A 21,385-nucleotide genomic window follows, 5' to 3' on the forward strand; every position below is an offset into this window, starting at 1 on the left:
GAAAAGAAACCATTGCTATCATAAATCTTCAACACAAGAGTTTCTCTAGCCCCAGTTACTTGGATTCTTTCCTTCCTTCCTTTCTTCTTTGTGATGAGTATTGAACCCAGGTACTTATAACTTGCTAGGCAAGCACTCTATCAATGAGCTATACCCCCAGCCCTGGATATTTTCCTAAAGTGATGGGATTCTTTAAAAGTATTAAGGTATACTGTATGCTTCTTCCCAATGTTTTTGTTGTTTTCTGTTACTACAGATTGAACCAGGGGTTGCTATACCACCAAGCTTTATCCCTAGCACTTTTTATTTTGAAAACAGAAGCTAGCAAAGTCATCGAGGCTAGCCCCTCAATGTTTATTTCATGTCAAAACTTTCTGATTTAACATCCATTAATAACATTTTGTATTCACTTTCATTTTTAGGATGTTTTTGTTTCCTTTAATAAATGTTATATATTTATTTTAAAATGCTTTAGGGAAATAAATGCTGTAGGGTACAGGTTAAGTGTCCTTTATCTGAAATGCTTAGATCCAGAAGTGTTTCAGACTTTGGTGTTTTACATAGACTTTACAGGTTGAGAATTCCTAATTTGAAAATTCAAAATCCAAAGTGCTCCAAAATCTAAAACTCTTTGAGTGCCACCATGATGCTCAAAATGTTTTAGATTTTGGAGCATTTCAGATTTTCAGATTAGGAATGTTCAATTTGTAATTACTGTGATAATGTCACATTTGTTTTTTATCCTCTATATTATTGCCAGTTCAAGTAGCTGGGCTATCTTGTGCCTTTTGCTTCAGGGAAAGGTGTGAAAGATAACAGAAGAGAGACTGGGGTTGTAGCTCAGTGGTAGAGAACTTGTCTGGCATGTGTGAGTCCCTGGGTTCTATCCTCAGCACCATATATAAATAAATAAAGTGAAAAATCCATTGGCCTCTCTCTCTCTCTCTCTCTCTCTCTCTCTCTCTCTCTCTGTACACACACACACACACACACACACACACACACACACACATATTTAAAGAAAGATAACAGAAGAGATTATCTTATAGGTTGTAGTTTTTAAAAGCTTAGGACTTCAGGAGAATCTACAAAAGTTTTGGATAAATTCTATGAGAGAGAGCATGAACAGAGCTTCACCTTAATCATCTTACTCTTTAAAAAAAGCTTCCTTTACATTAAGACTCAAAAGAGATAACGCGTGTTTTAAGAACAGTAACAATAACATTACTCTTCCTAGGAGAAGTCTTGCTCCTCTCTTTGTTGGTTGTTTTGCCTGTCTGGCTGATACTCCTTGGTTGCTCCCTGTCTTCTGTGGGGGAGGCGAAGGCTGACTGTCCTATTGGTGTCTAAGTCTCCAAAAGTTATTTCAAGGGACTCCATGGAATTCGGTTCCTGAATATAAGAGATTGTTCTGGTTCAACCTTTTTTGTCCCCCTATTGACTATTTCCACCTAAAGATGTACTTAGAGCCTTTTTTGTGGTGCTGGGGATTGAACCCAGGTCCTTGTGTAGGCAAGGCAAGCATTCTACCAATTGAGCTATATCCCCAACCCTCTTTTTATTTTATTTTATTTAAAAGAAGGATTCTTACCATGTTGCTCAGGCTGGCCTTGAACTCATGGTCCTCATACCTCAGCCTCCTGAGTTGCTGAAATTGTGGGCATGTATCACCATGCTTAGTCTAAATGTTTCTTTAATGGGGAAATGCCAAAACATTTCAGGCCTGTGTTAATTAGCTTTCTGTTAATGCTAGAGATAAACCTTTTTCTCATTAGAATCTGATGTATTTTGGCTCATAAGTTTTGGGGATTTCAGTCTATGATCAGTTGCCCCCATGTTTTTTGGCAAGGTAGTACATCATGGTAGGAGTCTGTGATACAGGAAACTGCTCATCTCATGGCATCTAGGAAGCAAAAGAGAGGGAGAAAAAGGGATTCTATTGTTTTCTTTTAGGGCACACTCCCAATGACTTAAAGACCTCCACAGTCCTTACGTCTTAAATGTTGTACTACCTCCCAATAATGCCAAGCTGGGAACCAAGCCTTTGTTTAACACATGAGCCCTTTGGGGGCATTGCAAATCCAAACTTATATGGCAAGGCCTAACCATATTCCATAGAATTCATTTGACTCATGGGAAGCTCACTTATTCTAGCCCTGAGAAACAGTGTATGCAGGTCATTCCATGTTCTCCTCCATCTCCCAGTCTTGCTTTTTCTGTCCAGTCTCCTTTTGGGTTCATAAGTACATTGACTAACTGTCAATAATCTGGAAAGAAGAGTTTTTCCTCATCTCTTATGTTCTTTCTTTCTTTCTTTTTTTTTTTAAATGAGGATCACTATGGACTTATGGGTTCTTTTTTTTTTAGTTGTAGATGGACACAGTAACTTTATTTTTTTTTAATATGGTGTTTAGGATTGAATGTAGTGCAGCCACAATCCAAGCCCATCTTTTTTTTTTTAACTTAAAATGTTATATAATCCAGTTTTGTCATTCTCTTTGATATTCAGTTGTACCAAACTGGGCCTGTGAGTATTCCTTTAAACTGGATCCTGGGTCCAATTTCCTTCCCTTCCTAGTACATAATATTTCAGTGTCATTTTGTCCTTTCCCTGCCTCAGTTCTAGAAGAAGTCTTTTATTCCATAAGCCCTCCCTATTTTTAGTGGGAAATGGTATTTATACATTAAAATGTTAGCACTAGTTATGCTTCTTTGAATTGTCCCCAGAAGGCTCATGTGTTAATGATGGAGCTAGGAAATATAACACAACTCATGTTCCTATGGTTATCAGCACATAACATCTTATTCACATGTTTTTTTCTGTTGTTCCTCCAATCCATATATCTGTCTTGCTTTTCTTTCAGCAAGAACCTCTGTTCCAAAGAATTTCAAATTATTCATTCTTTTGCTGTGTTCTATAATGTATACAAGAATATTTCAGGAGTAATTTACCAATGTTATTACCAATAGTAAGCTTACTAAGTAAAGTTTAACATTTTTAAAAGTCATTTTTGTAACCTTAGGATATAATTCACATAGGATTACAAAGCTGCTATCACAATTAAAAATATAGCAGAATTTCATAGTGTTATCTGATATCTATTCTATATTCAATTCCCTAATTTTTGTAATCTCTCTTTTCTCCCTTTTTGTTCCACTATAAGATCTAGTTAGGGCTTATGCATTGCATTTATATGTGAAGTGATTTAGGGGTCTAAAACCATGTTTTTGTGTGTTGCTCTCCAATAGTCCCAGCATCATTTATTTAAAAGGTGATTTTTCTTCATTAAATTGCCTTTGCATCTTTGTTAAAAATTCTTATTACTATCACAACATCCCATTAGTTTCCTTCCTTAGCAGATTAGATTTTATATATTCACATTCATGCTTTCTTTTAGGACACATGCCTCAGATATGGCTTCCTTTGGGAGTAGCAGATACCAAGAGATACATGCTAAACCTCAGCACATCATGTTTAATTTTGCAGGTGTTATCTGTATGTCACCATATTTATGTTGGTGTATCTTTTATTTTAAATTGTACATTATAATTATACATAATAGTGGGATTCATTGTTATATATTGGTACATGTGCACAATGTAAAAATATAATTTGATCCATATGTGGAGTACCTTGTTTGCTCCTTAAGTTTATAAGGAGATTTTGAGGTTGTTAAATCTGATCTACATATTTGATACAGGTCTTCCTTGCAATAAATGATACCTCAACCAGGACTAAATATGATAAGTTGGTATAAAAGAATAAATGATTTGTTTCTTTTTCAAATGTCTAAACTTTCTAAGATATTAAATCTTTAATGTTCAATATAAGTATATTTCTACTTCTGTCTTATCAAAGAATGCAGTAGCATACCATATTGACATACGAAATAGTTTTTGCTTCTTAATAAGTTCAACAAGTTTCTGCCTTTTCAGTTTTTTCCACTGTACTAATGATGACATCACTAGCTGCAATTGAGAAGTGAATAAAAAATGATTCAGTATCTGGCAAGAGTTTGATGAAATGAGTACTTAGATATACTACTAGGATATATAAATCAGTACAACATTTATAACTCACAAGTTCTAGGAAGTTTTCAAAGAAAAGAATATACACATATGCGTTTGTAATTTGTTTTTAGATAATTGGGATCATCTTAATAAGATTAGGATCCTATTATTTAAAACTTATACACATAAATATTTCACATCTCAAAAATTATTTAAGTGAATATTCCATTGCATTTAAATATCATTATTATCCATTCTTCCTTTTTAAATGAATTCTGTATTTTGTAGGAAGTACCAAAGATAAATGAACAAAAGGCTCTCCTACTGAGCCACAACAAATAACTTCTTAACAATAACAACAACAACAAATATAGCTTGAACTTTCGTTTGAGATGCAATTCACTATTTGTACTTCAAAGAAATTTTCCTGGTTGTCTACTAAGGGTTTGTTTTAAGAGATTTGTTACAACCATTACCTAAAAATGTGATTTGAGACAGAGATAGACAGACAGACAGACAGACAGACACACACACACACACACACACACACACACACACACACACCCATCCAGTCACACATGTCCTGAGTGTGAATCAATCTTAAGCAAAATTCCACATATTATTTAAATTTTACTTGAGGAATGAATTAGTTCAAATTGTTGAGTGTGCATCACATCAGAAATAACAATGACCAGGGCCATATGTTTTATATCATATGTGGAAGCTAGAGAGGAAAAAGGAAAAGGTAGTGGGGATCTCATGGAAATTTAAGAGAGATCACTAGAATAGAAGAAAGGCAACAGGGGGAGGGAGGAGAAAAGGGAACAGGGAATGGTGAACCATTATGTACAACTCTAATGTGCCAATAAGAAAGTGTGGGGGTAAAAAAGAAACAACAGTGACCAAACAAACATTCAGAAGTACTGTCAGTAATATACTCTTTGGTTGTTTATTCTGACACCATTAATTTTTAAAAATTTCTTTTTCACTGTATGTAAAAGAGATATGTTTATATAAAATGATTTAGTCTCTTCCTTTTCAACTTATCATTGTATTGATCTACCACACTGATATGTGGTGCATTGATTCTTAGATAGGAAGCAGAGGCTGTTCAATGCTTTCTACTACTCTTCAGCCATTAGGCCTGATATACCATATTCCTAGTCTGTAACACATTTCAAATGCTCTTTAAATCCTCCTGTTATTCTTGGTTTCTATCAAAAACTGTTCACTGTCACTCTGTGACTTGTTTTATTTCTAATATCCTACCTAAGAAAGAGGTAGAGAAATAGCCCATTCTGTATATGACAATATAAAGAATATTCTAGGTAAACCAAATAGTCCCCTTGGAAGATTAGGTTCCTGTCTGTTTTGTAGACAATTGTGCAATACCCCCACTAAAATCAAGCAAGCACAAAACTCTGGGAAGATATTGCCAGTGCTGTTATTAGTCCCATTTCTTCACTCCCCACAAACAAGCCTAACTTTAAATTTATGGGTGCTCTGACTGCCTCTCAGTAGGGGCCAGGTCTTTTTTAATGGTTGAGCTAGACCTTACTAGCCACACTAAATTATATTCAGTTTTATTTATGGTTTTGAGGATTGAATCTAGGGCCTTGTGCTTGCTAGGCAAGTTCTCTAGGAGATCAGGTCTTGCTTTCCTAGTCAGGTGATGGTAGAATCCAGCAGAACAGGCATTTTGTCCGTCTATTTCTGTTCCAGAATCCCTTTCTTCCATTTTGGACCCACCCCATGCCAGAAGGAGTGAATCCAGTTGGCAATTACTGTGTCAAGGATTTTAGTTTAGAGAACGCAGCTTTCAGTTATCATGCCAGTATTTTATACCAGAGGACACCAACTTGAGAGGACTTCGCACTTCCTGAACATCAGACCTAACCATTTTGCAAAGCCTCCAGATGCAAAGAAAGCTTGGCTGGCACCAGATCCTGTAACCTGTTCTACAGCAATTTGCATTTTGTATTATATATTTTATAGATGACCATTGCCACCATGCTGATAACCCCTGCATAATAGAAGAGAACATCTCTTAGAGAACTTGTGGCTTCACTCAACTAGACCTAGCATCTTTTCAAGAGCATATAGGAGGTAAATCTATGCTTGTAATAGTTTCTTGAGGAGATCCAGAATCCCTCACCATAACTTTTTTTTTTAATGTAATTCTGGAAATTGAACCTACTGATACAGAGGCACTGTATTACTCACCTCCATTCTCAGCCCTTTTTATTTTTTTGAGATGGAGTCTTAATTTTAAGTTCCTAAGGCTGGCCTTGAACTTGTGGTCCTCCTGCCTCAGCCTCTCAGTTGGCTGGATTATAGGCCTGTGTCATCATGCGTGGCTAGCTACAAACATATGCCCTCCTTGAAGCCATAATATAATGCTTATGCTGTTCACTTAAACTCATAAAAGAGATGTTCAGTTCCATAATTTTCCTGGTCGTTTTTTTTTTTTTTAATTGTCATACTATGCTTTTCAACAGATATCATGGGTTCAGAGGGTTCTGTTCAGTGTTCTCTAGGTCAAAATTTTGCAATCTCTTTTCAAGTCACTGTGATTTAAAGTTGCAGAATGTATTAGTGTCCTTGTTAATTATGAATTCTTGGTGACCACTTTTTATGATATTGTGCAGAATAACTTTTTTTTTCAGGTTTTCTAAACAGTTGTTATTTTTGGTATCATTTTTTTTTTCCTAGAAAATGGGAAAACTGGGGTGAAAGCATAAGCCTGGTTCTAAGGTCCATGTTCTTTCCATTGCACCACATGATCATGGCAAAAATCTCATGGAATATAATTTGCCATTCAGAAACATGTTTTTCTTATTTGGCAACTGCTTTTTGCGTTATTTTAAAACTAATTTATTGACTATTTTATATGCATACTTGGCGTAAAATTTTTACGTATTAAAGGGAATATAATAAAAGGCTTCCCTCTCATTCTTGTTCCTGTATCAGTCATCTGGGTCTTTTCCCCAGAGGCAGTCATCACTAATTGTTTCTTATGCATCATTTGATAGTTTATACTTCTTCAAGCATACAGTATACATCATTATTCTGTCCATCTTCTGAATTTGTTTTTGAATTCCATATACTATAATAAAATGTCTATAGCCAACTTATATTTGAAATTTAAATACTTCTTGATTTGTGTTCTTTTTGAATTATTACATATTTTAAGAATTTATTGAAACTACACAGAATGGATTGTTTATTTTATGAATTGAATTCTGTGGTAGAGATCAGTTTCCGGAAATCTTGGGCTTGAATACAATAGGAATGTATTCACCTTATTCACCCTCCTAGAATGACTTTCACACATTTGTTATTGGGTTAAGAATTTCTGGCAGTTTATGGCCACAGAATGTGTTTCCCAATTTTTTAATTCTTGGTGGTTACTTTGTATGGCATTAAGAAGAGGATTTTTTCCTCCAAACAGAGTAACTCAGTCCCTTCTTTTACTTAAAAAAAAAACCATTTAAAAAATATAAACACATGTTTACTATAAAAATCTTAAATGATTCAGAAATGTGTGATATGAAGGCTGAAAGTACTCTGTAATTCCCCCCTCTCTACTCCACTCTGAGATTACTACTATATACAGTTTACTGCATATTCTCCTATTGTTTTAATTTTTCTTTTTTAAAAATAAGTTAAAAACTTTATGCAATATATGAACATGTGAAACTATATATATGTAAATGCACAAATTTTGGTATGTAATAATAGAGCTAATGCTCATGGGTGCACTGTCTGTCATTATCTTCTATGATAGTTTAATAAAATACTCTAAACTTTTCCTTAACTTACCATTACTCCTTGAATGACAGGATTTTTTCCTATTAGACTGGTGCATAATAAGGGTACGGACAGTCTTTGGTTTCTTAGTCTTAGTCTCCAATGTGTTAGAGGAAGGAAGTGATACTTGGTTGTTTGCTCCTGAGGTACCTCATCCCATCTGTGTTTTAGGGAAAGACAGTTGGATTTTAGGGGTGGTGAATGTGTGGTTTCCAGTGTTTTCTGGAAGGTGGCATTCTTTTTCTTTGGATTAGAAATTTCTCCAGAGTTTATATATTTCTAGGATGCTTCTGTAATTAAGACTGCTAAACTCATATTTTGACAAATGAGACGTGAAGTTGGCAATAACTAAAGTTTTCTCAGGTATATTGTAAGGTAATTTTAAGGTGTTCATGGTTTTCCTTAGTAGAAATAATGAAATTTTAGGAGATGCTTGCCAAAAAGACAACTTTTCTTAATTTCTCTTGTGAAACTTTTAGGGCTCTAGACCACTATTACAGAAAAGAAATCCAAAGCCTTTGAGTTCAAAGGAGTTTATCCATTAGATCTTTTAGGTTCTTCCTCCCCAAAGGCTTCTAATGTACAGGTAAACAAAGAACATATTTTGGGGGGTCAAAGAGGCACTAATAAGTGGATGCAAAAAGAATCAGAAGGCCTGGATTATAACCTAGACTCAGGTCAAAGGAGGCCACATACACAAAAAGTGCAACTTCAGTGTTATTTATAATTGTGCTTAGCAGGTTCATAATAATCTTCTGAATCAGGAAAGTCCTAAGGTGGCAAAGGAAAAAACAAATGGCTAAGGATGGCATAAAGATTATTCAAGAAGGCTTTCCAGAGCAGTGAATTTAGAAATGACTTTTGAAAGAACCAAATGAAGTGTGTTGGTTGAAAGGAAAGATTTTTCATAGTAAGAAAATTGAAAAATATCAGAAAAGGATTCAAATTATGCAAGGCATGTTGGTGTGGAGGAAGTAGAGTGATGTCACAGCTGTGCTTGCTAATCTGCTGAAGGAAATGAATCCCTATGCTGTACAATTTTCTTCAAAGAGCTAAGAAATATGGGGCTGGCCTCGTTTGGCAGATTCATTCCTTTGGGAACCCTTTCTTTTATTTCAAATACCTATTGACCACCTTGTTGCTCATCACCTTCTTTCCTTTTAAATCCATCATGGTAGGATTGAAAATTTTGTGCCACTTAATTTTTTGGTGGCTAATATATGGTTGCTATGACTAAATACCTATTTCTGTGAGCACTGGAAGTAGAAGAGCAAGCCGTACATCATTGATGACTTTTATAAATTTACCATGGACCACACATACTGCAGGAAAATAGGATTATATGACCAACTGGCCTCTGTATACAGATTCTTATAGCTTACAAGCTTCCTCTATTTTCCCCTTTTCATTTCTAAAATCCTAGAAGGCAAATGTACAGAGCTCATGTTATTCCTTTGCCACTTTTCCCCCACCATTTTGCCACTTTGATTATTGTTCTTGGATAGCACTGAGGATCAAACCTATAGCCTTGTGCTTGCTAGGCCAGTATCTACTTCTGAGCTCTGTCCTCAGCTCCCATTTTGCCACTTCTTTCTGAGACTCTCATTCTTTCATTAAAGCTTTGTAATTTATTGTGGTGTTCTGAAGGTGACTGATTCTTATTTACCTTACACTGGGATGTTTTTCTCCATTTTATTTTATTTGTTTTTGGAGGAACCATGTTGTAGAAGTACAAAACTCAAAAGAGATAATATGTATGTTATGAAAAACAGTCCTTTTTTTCTCTACCTATCCTTTAGCCTTGCATTTGTGCCCAGAAGCCATCACCATTTATTATTTATATATGAATATATTTATTCTAATTAGTTATACATGACAGTAGAATGCATTTTGACACATCATAACTTCTCATTCATCTGATTGTACATGAGGTAGAGTTACACCGGTCATATAATCATATATGCACTTAGGGTAATAATGTCTGATTCATTCTACTACTATTCCTACTCCCATGCCACTTCCCCTCCCTTTACTCCCCTCTGTCTAATCCATATTACCTCTGTTCTCCTCCCACCCCCTCATTGTGAATTATCATCTGCATATCAGAGAAAACATTCAGCAATTGGTTCTTTGGGATTCACTTATTTCACTTAGCATAGTATTCTCCAGTTCTATCCATTTATTGGCAAATGCCATAATTTCATTCTTCTTTAAGGCTTAGTAATATTCCATTGTGTATATATACCACAGTTTCTTTATCCATTCATCTGTTGAAGGGCACCTAGGCTGGTTCCATAGTTTAACTATCGTGAATTTAGCTGCTATAAACATTGATATATCTGCATCACTGTAGTATGCTGATTTTAAGTCATTTGGGATAAACCCAGGAGCGGGATGACTGGGTCAAATGGTAGTCCCATTTTCTGAGGAATCTCCATACTGCTTTACATAGTAGAGCAACCACTATTTATTATAGATTGCTCTAGAAAGAGTTTATGTATTCACAAACATGTGGATAGATAGCTATAAATTCCCCCAACAAATGTTAGTATGATAGTATTGTATGCCTTGCTTTTTTTCATATATACATGTATATATGGAACCAGTCACCTATTAATGAATATTTTTATTGAGTTGAAATTTATATAGCATAAAATCAATTGTTTTAAAGTTTTTAATCCAGTGACATTTAGTATGTTCACAGAGTTATGGAACCATCACCTCTATCAGTTCCAAACATTTTCATCACTTTCAAAGGAGATCCCATACCTGTAAACATTCATTCTCAATTCTTTCCACCCTTCACCTCTGGCAACCCTTAATCTCCTTTCTTTATGGATTTACTTTTCCTGGACATTTCATATGAAAAGAATCATTTAATATGTGCTCTTTTGCAATTGATATACACATATATATATTTTTTTAGTACTGGGGATTTATCCAGTGCACTTTATCACTGAGGTACATCCCCAGCACTCTTATTTTTCATTTTGAGTCAGGGTCTCACCAAGTTGCTTAGGGCCTGCTAAATTGCTGAGGCCAAACTCAAACTTGTGATCCTCCTGTCTCAGCCTCTTGAGCTGCTAGGATTACAGGCATGTACCCCCATGCCCTGTTGTAATTGCTTTCTTCACATAGCATAATGTTTTTGAGGTTTATCTGTGTTGTAGCATGTATCAGACCTTTATTCCACTTTATGGCTGATTAATATTCCTTTGTATGGGTATATCACAATTTGTTTATCCATTCATTGCTGATGCAAATTTGTTCTTTTGTTTGTCTTTTACTTTTAGCTGTTTTGAATACTGCTGCCATTAAGAGTAGTGTACAAATATTTGAATATCTACTTTCAACCTTTTGGGCATATACTAGGTTTTGAGTTGCATATATTAGGTTTTGAATGAACATTTAGCTTCTTTCAATATTTGCAGTTACAGTGTTGAAATTGATATCATTTTACAAACATAATTTCATATATTTATGAATATCTGTCTGTATTGGGTGATTAGCTAGAAGTGGAATTGCTAGGTCAAAGCTGTTGTGCATGTAATGGTTCATTTAACATTTTAAAAAATTTCTTAGTTGTAGATGAATGAAATACCTTTATTTAATTATTTATTTTTATGTGGTGCTGAGGATTGAACCCAGTGCCCACACATGCCAGGCAAATGCTCTAACACTGAGCTACAACCCCCATTTTTTTAAGACATTGCAAAATTATCTGACAGAATGTATTATTCATAACTCCACTAACAAAGAAAGAGAGTGTTTTATCTTCCTTTGGCTTTTAGAAATAGCCAGTACAGGATTCACTCAGTCTCCTTCCCGCTTGCCTGTCTAACCTGTCTTTCCCTTGTCTACCATCCTGGTCCTCTGATTCCCTGACTTCCTATTTTGGATTTTGATAACTGGGTCCTTTTTTTTGTCGATCTGCTCAAAGTCCTTTCTCTGGTTCATCAACAACTTTCTGTGTATATTTAAATTTTGGGCCAACATTTGATTTCATTTTCAATAATAATATGACAACAGAAGGAATGGTGGTAGGGTGGCAAACACAGAAGCATCTTGTTAAGAATGGTATGAAATTTGTTCAGAAAGGCTTTCTAGAAGAGGTGAGGTTAGAGATGTCTTAAACTAATTTGAGTATAATGATTTAAGGTAGAGATTATTCATGGTAGGATAAATAAAAACTATGAAGAAAGGATTCAGAAACCTCTCCCCACCACAAATCCTGGCCAAGGAATCTTTTATTGGTTAGAACATTCTTCCCTAATACCTCATCTCATTGGGTAGCGGGGAGTAAAGGATCTGCCAGTCCATAGCTTCTGCTGTCTCCAGTCTAGGACTCAGAGAGGCAGAAAAATAAACTAATTATAGACTCCTTAACTCCTCAACAGTGCACAGGTAGAATTGTTTTAGTGGCAGGGCAGCACAATAGGTCCAAGACTTCTGCCAGTAAGAAGGAATGGTGATGGGGTGATGAGTTTTACGCTGTGCATGTGGTATCAGTGGAAGCAGTTGACATTGATGCTGATTATAGGTGCTGGCAAACTAACAAAGAAAAGGCAGAAACTGTAACAATATGGTTTAGCTGATAAAAATGTTAATTGTAGTCTTCTGACTCATTCATTTATTTATTTCTATCCTGCCTTCTTCCAGAAAGAAATTTGAGGTAGCTAATTGTAGTCATTACATCAGCTTATTATCATTTATGTTTAGTTACAATGATACTCATTATGCACTTTAAAAATGTCAGGTTAATGTATCAAAGTTTGATTTGATGAGAGCACTTAAGTATCTATTTCTGGGCACAGTAAGATTGATTATTCCCATAAAAATGTGGTCATCTGATGGCTTATTTTTATAGGTTTTATTGGCTCAGAGTAATAAAGAGATGAATTTGATAAACTTGATTGACAGAATTGTTGCAGATAGCAACAGTTGATAGGATTGTTAATTACACAAATAATTATTGGATACCTCTTCCTCATACCAAGAAGCATGCTAGGCACTAGGCATATAGAGATGGGAAAATCCCTGACCTTGGGGAACTCAAGTTCAGAAAGGAAGAAACAAGTAAGTAGTATCATGTGATAAGTGAATGGTAAAGGTAAGTACTTGGTATTCAAGGAGTACAGAAGAAAAAACCCAAATTTAGGGTGATTAGGAAAGGCATTCCAGAGGATGTGATCTCAATCAAAGTCCATAGTTTACATTTTGGTTCACTCTTGATGTACATTCTATGGGTTTTGACATAGATGTGTAATGACATATAACTACCCTTTGGTATCATACAGAATAGCTCCACTGCCTTATGGTTTACCTATTCATTCCTACCTCCCATGAAACTCCTGGCATAAATTGAGTCTTGAAGGATGAGTAGGAGAAAAGAATTTTTGGTACAAGAATACTAGAGTGAAAAAGCATGTTGGGGGGTACTACAAATAGAAAATTCTGGATGGCTTGAGGATGGGGGAATGAGAAGAGTGGGGAAGAGTCAGAGATGAGGCCAGAGAGATGCAGAAAGATAGTATCATGAAGGGCTTGAATGCCATAGCAAGGGGTTCATATTTTATCTTGAAGACAATGGGGAGCCTTTGAAAACTTGATGCAGAAGAATAACAATCAGATGGCGGGAGTTATAGTGAGGAGGATTTACTACAACTCCTCTAATTATAGAATATGACACAGATATATAGATAACTGAATGTTTGATTTAATGAATTAGTGTTAAAGTGGGCAAAAAGTAGACTTTTGCCAGAATCTTCCACGTGCCCTATCCCAGTCTTAACCCTCTCATGTCTAAAAGTTACTAATGTTCTTACTCTTTAGATGACTTCCTTGCTTTTCATTGATGTTATCATCCAAGTGTGTATATCCAAATGTTAGACTTTATTTTTGCCTGTTTTGCCTTTTTGGTATATATTAACAATGCTTTTTTACCTGTGGGTCTGGTCTTATCTCTTAATTTTTTCCTTGCAGTTTGTTGAAGAAATCAGGTCATTTGACTCCATAATTTTGTTTGACTTGTACAATTTCCCACATTTTGGATTTTGGTCAATACATCCCCATGGTATAGTTTAATACATTCTTCTGTCCTCTGTATTTTCTGTAAATTGATAGTTGGACTAGAAGGTTGGTCAAGTGAAAATGTGGTCAAGTAAAATAATTTAAAACACCCTTACCCTATTGGTGGACATTTGCCTTGTTCCCACATTTTTGCTATTAGAATACAGTGAGAAACTTTATACAATTATGTTTTTTTGGAAAATATGTGTAAATAGATCTTTCCTCTATTACATATTTATGTACTTTTCTTGTATAGCACTTGTTCAGTATGTGTGATTATTTGCTTAATATTTATTTCCTTCCCTTGGCTATAAATTTAATGATGGAATGTGCCTATGTATCCACAATAACTTTGCTGAGTAAATATTAGTTGAATAAATGAGTATCTATAAGTGGGATTATTATGTAAAATATGCCCATTTCAGATTTTGTTAAATACTGTCAAATTACACTCTTAAAAAAATTACACCTATTTGTGTTCCTACCATTGTACTTGTTTTCTCACATCCAACCACACTGGTCCTCCTGCCCCTCCCCTTTTCCCACACCATTCTTTCCTTCTATAAACATTTTTGACACTTTCTTTCTAGATTCTTTGTATGTGCTTAGGCTATATCAGGGAGCAAAACAAAATCCTGAGTGTCAAGAGGCAAACAATAAGCACAATGAATAAGGAAATCAGTCATACAGAATATTAGAGAGCAGACCAACAAAAAAATCTATGTTGATAAAACAATCGGTAATTATAGAATTGGACTTGAATTTCAATTTTGAATAAGATGATGAGAATATTGGTCACAATGAGAAGGTAACATTTGGGCAAAGACGGAAGAGGTGAGGGAAATAAATTGTGTCTCTCTGGAAAAATAGTGTGGCAATATGCAGAGGAAATACCTGAGTTAAAGGCTAGTTGTGACTGTAAAGGGGTAGAAGAGGACTGCTGGGTGGTGGTAATGCTCTTCCTTGATCTGTGTGTTATTATGAGCGTGTTCAGTTTCATTGAACAGTGCAGTTATGATTTGTTCACTTTTCTGTTCAGTAGAACTTTTACATTTAAAATAAGGAGTGGATGTTGAACATTTCAGAATGCCTGAATGAGTATTTTCCTTTAACTTATTAATATGATGAGTGCATTAATCAATTTTATTAAAATTATATTTGCATTTTTATAATATAATCAATTATGATAAATTACTGTTTTATTATAATATTAATTTGATTTACTTGTATTTCATTTTGAATTTTTTGTGTCTGTATTCATAAGTAAGGTAGGTTAATAGTTTTTTTTCTTTTTTTATTTCCCTATGTTAGGTTTGAAGTGCTTTTCTTAATTATAGGTTTTTTACTACTATTTTCTATAGAAAGAGAAGTTCTATGGTACTTATCTAATCTACTGTCTAGAAAAAGGGAAGGGAATAATTTCTAATGTTTGACTTTATGTCTTTCTAAGCTACCTGGTAATTACTACAATTAAGTAATTGATAGGTGAGTCCTGTCATTGCTTAGACAGATGGCTATTCACTTGGGGTGTGAGGCTGCAATATTCTGTTGTTTTAGAGTTTTGGAAAAATTAACTAGCACTGGACTATTAATTGGTGATGTAACAGTTGCCTGGGAGTGTTTTGTTTGATAATTATAGACCTTATTTTTTAATGTGACTATTTTTGATTTCTTACATTTTCAACTAGAAACAAGACAAAATATGCAGAAGAAGAAGCCTCTATATTGCTGTGGCCTAGTCACTTAGCCTGGGAGACTGGGATAATTTCAGGTTTACCTTTTAGGAAAGAGAATTAATTTTGAATTGAATCCTAGAACTGCTAGAATTTTTTTTTTTTTTACTTGCCATATAACCACATTGAAGTAGTTTCAAGCTATGTAGGATAGTGGGTCTGGCTGCCTTCTTCCTCCAACATCATAGGAACACTATGCTACTGTGAGAGACTGTGGTTTTTATCATATAGGAAATTTCAACTAGGTTGAAAGACATATTCTGAGCATCTCATGATTGTTTTTCTCTCCATTTTCTTTTAAAAAGAAACAAGATATATGGAAGATGATATGTCATGAGCTTTGTAATGTTTTGAACAACCAATAAAAAATGTTTAAAAAAAACAAATGACAAAAATATAAACAAATATTTTTCAATTTTTAAGTAAAAATGTAAAAAAAAAAAAAAAAAGAAACAAGTTAATTACACTCTCACAGTTGCTATGGTGAGCATGGGAAAGCCTGGAAAAATTTTCCTTTAACTCCTGCCATGGTTAGAAAGTTAAATTAACCAGGCATGGTGGCACATACCTGTAATCCCATGTAATCCTATGTAATCCTAGCAGCTCAGGTGGCCAAGGCAGGAGAATTGTGAGTTCAAAGCCAGCCTCAGTAATTTATCGAGGCCCTAAGCAACTCAGCGAGACTCATCTCTAAATAAAATATTAAAAAGGGCTGGGGATGTGGCTCAGAGGTAAAACACCCTGGGTTTAAACCCTGGTACCAAAAAAAAAAAAAGTAAACTCAATTATATCAGTTATTGAAATTTTTCAATGACATATTAAAACACCATGTCTTCTCTGAGGGGAGGAAGAAGGTAAGTACCTGGGAAGAAAAGTGATTTTTCACTGTATTCTAAATTTAATAGCCTGTAACTGATTAGCCCCATGTGCCTAGGATAGGGGTTAGCTGAGAGAAATGCAGCCAGCTTGGGTTGACATCATCAATGCACCTAGAATTTTGAGTCAGATTGTAAACTTTCAAGTGAGCTTTATCTTCAGAACTCTGAGGACCATCCGGATCAGATAATGTAGATTCCTTAGTGGACCTTAGGCTGTCAGAGTCTGCAGACCTGGGGGGTGTTTTCTTTGTGCCACCTATTTATTAGGAAACTGTAAAACAAATAAAAACCTGGCAACAGGACAAAACAGCAAATGCTTGTTGCTGACTGTATTCCAGTAACAGTCCTAAGTATTTTCCATGCATTTCTCCTCTAATCCTTACAAGGATGTGAGGAGAATCATGCTATTGTTATTTTCACTTATAGATAAGGAAACATCTGTCAAGATCAGAGCACTAGTATGTGGTAGAGCCAGAAGAACTGAGCTTTGACTTTAAAACCTACCTTCATAAATTAAATGACTTCTTGTTTAATGGGATTAACTGCCTATTTTTATTGATATCTTTGTCACAAGTAGTTGCTTCAAATTCATTTTGGGTATGGGATAGGATTTAAATTTGATTAGTATTTAATTTTTAACTTATTTTTAAAAATAAGTAGAAGATGTTTCATTTTCTTCTATCCTTCAGTTTCTGTGTTTAAGTGGATTTTATTAAAAATTTTATAATTCAGAAAAAATAGTTCTCTCTGAGGATCCAATAGGCCAGCATATTTTATTACATATTGGACTATTGGAGGGTAAGTTTTTAAGAGAGACATTGCCATTCTTTGGCTTTTTAACTTTCTTTTAGTAGAAAGCAGCAAAACTGGACATCATCACTTCCAGACAGGGGATCATCCCAGACCCATGGTATCAGGACTGAGCTTCTGGTAGATATACTGTGACAGGCTCAGGTTTGGTGAACACAGAGATAAGGAAAGATTTCTTAGAAGCAGTAGGTAAAATTTTTCTTACTTTGACTAAGGGAAGGAAGAGCTCCTAAAGCATGATGCCCTGAGAGAGGGACTAACCTAGGCCTAGAAGGAAGCAGTAGTTTTTGTTATTTTTTTGTTTTGTAATTCTGTATCCAGTCAATACCAAAGAGCAAGACTATTTTTTAGATTTTTCTCGTATTGGTAGAAGGCAGAGACTCTCCATGTTAAGTTAATGGAATACAAGTAGGGCAGGCCCAAGTAAGATAGGCATTTAAGAATGGGTGGATGGGGAAATGATCTTTGACTTCCTGCTAAAATTGTCTCTATCACACTTCTTTTGCTTGTTCTTTGTGGTTTTCTTAGGTCACTGGACCTATTTGGGCTGGGGAGAGCAGCAAAGTACGTAAGAATTTCAATTTCTTATAATTTTCCTGGTCTTACCTTTTAATGTTTTCCCTTTGAACCATGAAGCTGGATATTCATGCATACAAGCATATATAACACCATTGTCCTTTCCTCTCCCACTTGACTATTGGGAGACAATTGTCTGTAGTGGAATATTATATTATTTCAGTCTGGCTTCTTGAAGATTGTGGGGGTAAGAGGGCAGATTTCAAATCAAAGTGCAAGTCAAAATCATGCCAGGATCACCTGATCATTATTTCCCAGATCTTTATCAGTATGACTGGGGAGAAATGCAGAATACACTACTGTCTTGGGTTTATTAGTCTGACAAAATGTGAATGTCATTTCAGCCAAAATTCTGGTTTTATGAAGGAAACAAGAGGCTGAGAACATGGTTCAGCTTTCCTTGAAGTAGCCCTGCTAGAGATTTGTTCTAGAGCTTAAAAGAGTGGGCAGCCAGTTCTTTCTAGCTCTAGGCTGATATTACTGACTGTGTTACCCATCTAACAAGGGATGAAGTTGAGTCTTAGTGATTACGTATCGAACAGGTGCTTAGAAGGGTCAAATTTTGTCCTGTCATTGTATTTTCTCACAAAGTATGTACTTGCTGTAATTTGAATCCCAAGTATTTTTACTGTTAGAGAACTGCTCAAAAGCAGCCTAAGAGTGCAGAGAAGTTAAGATTTTCAAGCCAATAAAAAGTAACTTAAGCCTTGAAAAAATGTGCCAGTTCTCTTTGATCCCCCCTCACCCCCGACCCCAACCCCGGCTGATAAAGTTCTAGCTATACTTACTATTTAAAGATGGGAACTGAATCCAAGAATACTACATACCAGAGAGCACTAAATACCAGAGAGCCTCATTTGCCCCAAGTTAGATTACTTTCCCCAGCCACCTTTTCCAGGCTTATTTTCTATCATTCCTGTACATTTCCTTTTATGTAGCTGCCAAGCTAGCTAACAAAATATTTCTAAAAAATGTATGGCCTCTCTCCTGTTTGGGCCTTTAATCATGCTATTGCTTTTATCCAGAATCCAGAAGATATATTTTCCCCTCAGTCTTTACCTTTTGAAAGCACAAAGTTCTTCAAAGCTGTCTCCTCCATAAAGCTTTCCTTACTCACCCTCTCAGGAAGTTTTCAATTGATATTGTGCTTAATTTATGCTACTCTTATGTAGTAACTTCCTTGTATAACAATTCATTCTGTTCATGTTTTCATACCTGTATTACTTGACTTGTATTCTGAACCTTCTTTGCTGTTTAACCTTGCATGTAGGCACTCAGTATTTGAATGAGTAAATGTCCCCATCTTTTAAATTTTCCATACTTCAAATGGTCTTTGCTAGGGGTTTTTCAGTGTTTGTCATTTAACTAGCCACAGGTCCTTCCTTAGGCTGAATAACCAAACCTGTACTCAGCTTCTTTTTCTCTGCAAAACCTGGAGTTTTTCTAGTGAACATGGTACTATGGAGTAGATTGTAGAGCTAAGTAGGAGATGGTGACTGACACACTAAAATAACAGTTCTTTTATTCAAACTGAAGGGTTACACAGTTTCCTTAATTTCCTTTTTCAGTTTCTAGTTAGATTTGGTTGTGCCAGGAAATTTACTTTCTAGGGAAATTGAGGGTGGTAGAGAGGAAATAAACTGGCCTTTGCCTCTGCCTACTTTTTTCCCGTATTTCTCTTTTGTCTCACCTCATTTTTTTTTTTTTGTATTTTCTTTCTCCTGACTCTCCTGTTTTTTATATTCTCTCTTCTTCTAACCTTTTCTTGCTGTGACCTGCATCCTAGCCAGAAGCTTGACCCCAAGGATCCCAATTAACCATGGCCTGCCACTTGCCCCAACCACTAAACAGAAAAGGTGATGGTGAAAATCAGGAAAAGAAACTTTAATCAGTAGGACCATATTGGGAAGGCAAAGTGAGATCCAGTATCTCAGCCCTATCTTTGTCTCAGCCCTGTCTTCAGGTTGCCAGTAGGAGCTTTAAGTTCAAATAGAGGAAGAATTGGAGCAGGGAGCAGTAGGTATGCATAATTAATCAGTCTTGGCCAAACTGTAGACTGACTTCTGTGAAGTAGCTCCAGAGAAGACTATCAATTGAGGGGGAATTACTACTTGCTGCTCAGGATGTTTGTCTGTCAGACCTGTGGTAGGGATTGATGATTGGAGACTTCTAGGTACCACTCTAGGGGCCTGAAACAGGATGCTATAAATCTCGTACCTCAGTCTTCAAGGGGAATAAGACATATCAGGTAAATTTAGGGTTAATAAACCATGTATTACTAGTTGTTAGATGAATACTTCTTAAATGATTAACATGCATATGTGAAAAGCTGAGCAGGGATATGACTCAAAATTTATGGTAATAAAGGAGACTGATACAAAATGAAGTCAGATGCCAAGCTTTATCCTGGTTTTGGTTACTCATAGGGCATCTGCTGGCCTTGGTAAAGAGTCACTATTTTTAGCAAAAGGCATCCTCTAGGTCCCTGTTTTATTTCTAGGCACTTTTTTTCCTTAATATTTGCCCTTTATTTATTTAATATAGAAGTGTTGTTCGTCTTTAGAAAAGTTGGTGGGTATTTCTCCCCTTAGCCTAGCAAAATAATAAAGCATAGCATTATTTAGGAGATCAGATAGAGTGATAAATTGTCTAAGTAGTTTCTGGCTTTGGATCATGGATTCCTAATTCTGACTGAGCTAATCTCTTTGGCCTTATGGTCGATAGGATCATCTATTGTTGTTGCCTCTTTGTAGACTCAGTCTTGATTTTCTGACTTTAGTGCTAATATATTTCTTGCCTGAATTTAAGTAGACTTTCAGTTTTGTCTTCTTTGTTGTTTCTGTTCCCACATCTGTAATGCATGAATAGTCCAGCACTGACTTCTTCAGACTTACTGCTCCTTCTGTAGGTTCAGAAAGAATTAAGTCTGAATGGCATATTGTTTTTGTCTCTTGACCTTTTTCTTTTTGATTTTGAGAACAAGAAATTCATCAAGGGTTAAAACCAGTGCCTCCAAAGTCTGTTTCTGCTAATGTGTCATCAGAATGCTTTGTAGCCAGAATGCTTTGCATTCTTGTTGTTTATCTTTGTTTTCAATATGAACTACTCTTGCTTGTCAGATGACTACTTTAACCAGAAAGTGTTACTAATAATTGTTTCTGACTCTTTGAATTTTAGCATCTTTATCCTGATTTTTTTTTTTTTTTGCCTTGGGACTTGATTGATCTCCTTTCCTTTTGAAATACTCACATGGTGCCATAAACTCAAGTGGAATAATCTGATATGATCTCCTCTTATGCCTACCCTTGGTCTCACCTTGTTGCTATAAACTCCAGTGGAGTTTAACCTCTACTCCATTTCCCAGCTGAACCCACAAATGTGATCTGGAATCCAGTGCTTAAACACAACCCCATGTTTGTGCTGTCTCTTTTAGTGAAATTATTATCTACTAGGTTTAGTTTAGAAGCCAAGGGATCACTGTCCATTTTCCCCCAAGTT

General features: G+C 35.6%; 1 protein-coding gene across 2 annotated transcripts in view; it reads left to right on the plus strand.

Moving 5' to 3' along the window:
• Positions 1 to 21,385, plus strand: part of Unc13b (unc-13 homolog B) — a 207,274-nt gene that overhangs the window by 85,179 nt on the left and 100,710 nt on the right. The window contains exon 8 of one of the 2 annotated variants that reach the window (XM_026415263.2): positions 17,840 to 17,875. The exons of the other annotated variant lie outside the window; for it this stretch is intronic. Coding sequence (XP_026271048.1) covers positions 17,840 to 17,875 — 36 coding nt within the window. The remainder of the gene's footprint in view (positions 1 to 17,839; positions 17,876 to 21,385) is intronic. 2 annotated transcript variants of the gene reach the window in all.

This window comes from Urocitellus parryii, chromosome 4 (assembly GCF_045843805.1).
Source record: "Urocitellus parryii isolate mUroPar1 chromosome 4, mUroPar1.hap1, whole genome shotgun sequence".
In the NCBI taxonomy this organism is placed as follows: Eukaryota; Metazoa; Chordata; class Mammalia; order Rodentia; family Sciuridae; genus Urocitellus; species Urocitellus parryii.